This window comes from Austrofundulus limnaeus, unplaced genomic scaffold, assembly GCF_001266775.1.
Source record: "Austrofundulus limnaeus strain Quisiro unplaced genomic scaffold, Austrofundulus_limnaeus-1.0 Scaffold20, whole genome shotgun sequence".
Taxonomy (NCBI): Eukaryota; Metazoa; Chordata; class Actinopteri; order Cyprinodontiformes; family Rivulidae; genus Austrofundulus; species Austrofundulus limnaeus.
In genome coordinates, this window is record NW_013952422.1 from 412,626 (window position 1) to 417,565 (window position 4,940).

Here is a 4,940-nt window from a genome sequence, read left to right on the forward strand (position 1 = left end):
CAGTTACTGGCAGGCAGCTGCGACTAACACCAACTAAAGCTGTTAAGCTAAATTCCAGATCCTTCGGACAAACAAAGCTAATTAGCAGCAGCTAATTAGCTAATTAGCTAAGTTGAGAGAGGTGTTCTAGCGAGGTGAAGAGCAGTAGAACTAAGGAGTGACGGTGATGCGACAATATTTATATGTGCAGGCGGAGCCTGACATCTGTCGTCATCACGTCACCTGCCTAAAGGCGTGATTAGAGGTGGCTTCAGCCAGGACACGTAGGGGCGTGGTTCCCATACATGATGTTGTACCGAGTGAATTGACTGAAAGGGAACCCTTTAACACAGGTATATTCAGTTTAACCTCCATCTCTCATCGTCACCTTTATTATTTTATTTGTAATTTAATCTTTTGTTTTTGTTGCCTTTTATTTTGTGTTTTAGACAGTCATCGAGTGCCACGAAAAGCATCTTCGATTAAAATATTTTTTATTCTGAGTTTTTAGTTGTTAATGCATATTAAAATGTTCAAGTAATTGACAAACTATACAAATCAAATTTGGCATTCAAACCAAAACTACAAATTGAAAAAAAGTTGAGGAAAAAAATGGTTTTGGTTAAAGAACAAAGTTTTGTGTAAAGAGTAAATTAGTCTGTCAGTAAGTTTTGTTTTTACAAACTTGTAAACTAAAGATAACATTTTCACACTTTAAATTGATTTTTGCAATAATACGTGCAAAATAGTCCGGAGTTTCATAAATAATGTTCATGATAACTATATTGACATATGTATAACTAACTATATATAAATAACTATATAACTATATTGTGAAAAATGTTTCCTAAATGTATTTTGTGTAGTTTTTTTCAGAGTATATTAATCATAATATACCTGGATGTTAAATGTTATTGTTAGGAGTAACTATAATACTAGATGAGGGAACAAACTCGTTTTATTCTGGCCACTTACATGGATCCTGAGGGAGCTGTGGGGACTCCAGGGCCAGAGACTCCATGGCCCTGATCCTGCTTTGCTGAGGCTGTGCTGCTTTGGTGCCATGATGGACCGGGTCGGCCCGGTAACCCCCATCCTCCGGAGCTGCGGGCATTCGCTCCAAACTCCGCCCGGATCTCTGGAAGCCCGCGCCGTACCGCATCTGTCCACACGCGGGATATCCTTCCTCCGGCCTGGCCCGGACGGAGGACCCCCGGTGCTGCTGCTGGGTGTTCGTCACGTTGCTCGGTCCCAGCGGACGGACCTTGTTCTCGGCTCGATGTACGACCAGGGCGGCTGGTTTCTGCAGCAGAGGGTGCACGGCAGCCTGGGCCTTGAAGTGGGAGCTGTTCTCCGGGTTGAGCATGGAGTACCGCAGCCCGGCCACGAACCGCTCAAACGTGAGACAGCCGTGCGGTGGGGTGACCCTCCTGAGGCAGCCCAGCACTCCGCCTGGCAGGTCTCTGGTGTCTGCACCCTGCCAGCGACTCTCAATCTCCGAGATGTGCACATAGCCTCGTCCACTGTCGTCCAAAATGTCAAAAAGAGTCCTTAAACTGTGCAGGAAAGCTTTGGGCAGCCCGTCTGTTGAATAATCGGTCTCTTTAGGTTGCATTTGGCTCGTTTGAATCCCGTCCAAAGGGACTTGGATTACGTCTTTTCTCGCCCCAACTCTGTTATAAATAACCGAAGTTCCGTTCGGTTTGCAGCTCTGGTCAGTCGCTATCAAAGCCATGAAGGTATTGATAACTTTCACGACTTAATTTGTCAAAAACACACCTGACTAACTTCGTGTAAGTGCAGCGTTTAACAAATAAAAACCGTAACTTAAAACATACCTATTACGTTATTATTTACACAAATATCTCGATAATTTATAGCCGCAGTGAAGTACCTATCCTCTTCACCGAAACTCCACATTTGATGATCCATACTTTCCTGCACAGGACCGCCCTTCAAATGGCTGTGCGCGAGCGCCCTGGGATCAGCCATTGGCTGCGGTGTGCGCGATCTCGTCGCTGATTGGTTGTGAGTAGAGGTAGGCTTTATTTTGAGTTTTGCTTTTGTTATTACGGCGCCTCAGAGACGTTATTCATAAAGACTGATATTATATCCCTCCGCCTAATTAAAAAGAGCTGCCATCTACGGCCCTCCCTCAGAAGGAAAAAAAATAACAAAGTGCTCCCTCTATGAATAAATTATAAAGTTAAAATAAATAAATAGGAATCAATTATAAAGTATTAATGTAACACAAAATCTTTAGCGTTGAGATGGAATTTAAATAAAAATATTTTAATTTTTTGTCATAAAGCATACAGCATATTAGTGAGCTACAAAACAGAGGAAAACCTCTCTACCACTTTATCAAATTTAAATAATATATTGATTAAAACTGCTTGTGCATAGCACAGCTCAAGTTTGTTGTAAGCACCATTTATGGAATTTTTTGCTATAATTATATTTAAAATCTTGTTGATCTTGTTTTTTGTTATCGTTAGAATATTGGTTCATACTTCACATAAGAGTTACTTGTGAGTCCAAGAGTCTAAGATCAATAACATGAAATGCACATTTGAAAGCATTGTTTGTTTTCTTAAAAAATGTTTTTGACTAACCTGAAAACTTTTTACATGTAAATGAGATTACTTTGGTGAAAACTCACTGTTTTTTACCACTCAAAATGAACTTTTGTTTTACAATAACTGTGAAATGGTCTTTTTTTCTCCCCTCTTGTTACAGTTTTTCAGCTGAGCTGTCAATGTTACATCCAGCTTAAGTCACATGAAACCAGAGTCATTTATCTCTGACCTGCCTAGACTTGAGTTCCATTCTGGTAGTCATCTCCAACAACTGTACCAGTGATTAATCTCAAACACACAAGTCAAGTTCTTCTTGTAAGCATGACGCAGGCTCTTCGGTTAGGTTTCAGGTTAAACCCGATTTTGCTTCATTTTTTTCTTGCTTTTTTGAAAAACAACAAAACAAAAACCAACAAATGTTCTCACACCAAAGAAATGGGTTCCCTCTGTCAGTCAATATGAGGCTGTGGGAAACAGTGTGTGCAGCTGACAGACTGCAAAACATCAAACGTCAAAAGAAACAGTGCGTGAACAAATAATAAAAAGCACATTTGTTAGTGTTAAGCTTATGCATTTTTACAATAACTTATCAACAGGGGGATTTAAGACCCAGGTATGATTACTTAACATTTTGTTGTGAATATATTTGAGAACTGATAAAAAAAAGGACTTGATTTTTCCACATAACGGATGTGATTAAAAGTTTTGAAATTCTAAAGCTTATTAGATATTTAATGCATCGCAAACGTTATTGTTATAAAGATCGAAATCTGTAACGAAGAGGGGAAGTACACACATTCTTCAGTTACAGCTCAGAATAGTGCAACCATTTAACTGACAGGGTCTGACAACTGAGTGCACGCTTGATCTCTCTCTTTCATGTTGCTGCAGACATCCATGGCTTTTGCTGTTATACAAAATGCACACACACACACACACACACGTACACACACGCACACACACAGACAGCTGTGGGCTTAGCAGACGTGCCAACGCTTGGCAAGCATGCCAAAAGGCCACTCCGTTCTGCTCTTTGTTTTGGACATCCCCACTGATCCTCTCCTGATTTTTCCTCTGTTTCTCCACGTCCTGCCCTTCAGCAGTATCCGTGTGCATGTGTCAAAGCAGCCAAGAGCTCATTCAGTCCATGAAGCCTGTTTTTGGATCCAGAACTTGAAACCTTTAAGTCTTGGAGGGGTTAAATCAGATTTGAAATGCAGTGGGTGGACAAGTGCCAGAGGATTTAAAGATGGGGGTGCGGATTCGGACGGGAGAGACCTTTCGATATATTCGTTTCAATTTTGGTGTTCTCCACAAATCAGCAGCATACAATCTGCCTGTAAGCAGAGCATTGCTACGATTGCTAATAGACAGTAGAAATGAGGCTTTAGATTATTTTGAGACACTTTGGGTGAAAGAAGAAGACTCGGAGTTCGTACAAACAAAGCAGGAAGTTCCTCCTTTTTCGTCACCTGTTTCAATTGGGCCACCCCAAATTTAAAACAAAATATTACGTATTTATGCAGCTTCTTGTAGCTCTTATACTTCATTTTTCCAGATTTATCTCTACTTTTCATCAGTATTTGCTGTAAAGAAACAACAGCTGGTTTTGTTGTTGAAATCCAAACATTAGCTTCCAAACTGTTATGTCAAATTTTCTCATTTAAAACAGTTTAGCGGTGGGATGCAAGTGGCTGAAAACCTCCAAAGTACTTTTTTCTTCTGATTCAAATTGGCGTTGTCTTCAAGTCAAACTGCGCACAAATGTGGTGGAATGGTTAGGGGAGTTGTCCTGTAACTGATAGGTTGCCAGTGCGATCTCCCGTTCCAGCTGTTTCAGTCGTTGTGTCCTTGGGCAAGACACTTCACCCGCCTTGCCTACTGATGGTGGTGCTGGTGCATGGCAGCCCCGCCTCTGTCAGTGTGCCTCAGGGCAGCTGTGGCTACATTGTAGCTTACCACAATCAGTGTGTGAATGTGTGTGTGAATGTGTGTGTGCATGTGTGATTGAATAATAATAATGTAATACAGCTCTGCTGACATGATGAAACACGAGTACGTTTTGAACAAACAGTTTCGAACTTGAGGAACTTGAATTTGCTCCATTTAGTTCTTTGATTTCAGCCTTTACTAAAGATGACCTGATGCATCTCAGTAATCCAGGTAAAAAATCAAAAAGAAAAAATTGTATAGGTCCTCTGGACGGGTTCTTCTCTAATGAAACGTTTCGTCTCTCCTCCAAGAGACTTCTTCAGTCTGAGAGTTTCAGGCAAAATTCAGGCTTTTAAGCACTGCCTCCAAGTCTGGAGGCCCTGCCCTGGAGCAGTGTGGTTATCCTGACTGGGCTTTCCTGAAAGCAGACAGGAAACACAGACAGGATTC

At 41.2% G+C, this 4,940-nt stretch overlaps 1 protein-coding gene across 1 annotated transcript in view; it reads right to left on the bottom strand.

The window, feature by feature from the left end:
- Positions 1–1,933, bottom strand: part of sapcd2 (suppressor APC domain containing 2) — a 13,168-nt gene extending 11,235 nt beyond the window's left edge. Inside the window, exon 1 of the mRNA XM_014003694.1 lies at positions 955–1,933. Within this exon, the coding sequence (XP_013859148.1) occupies positions 955–1,714 (760 nt within the window). The 5' untranslated portion in view covers positions 1,715–1,933. The remainder of the gene's footprint in view (positions 1–954) is intronic.
- Between the last annotated feature and the right edge of the window lie 3,007 nt (positions 1,934–4,940).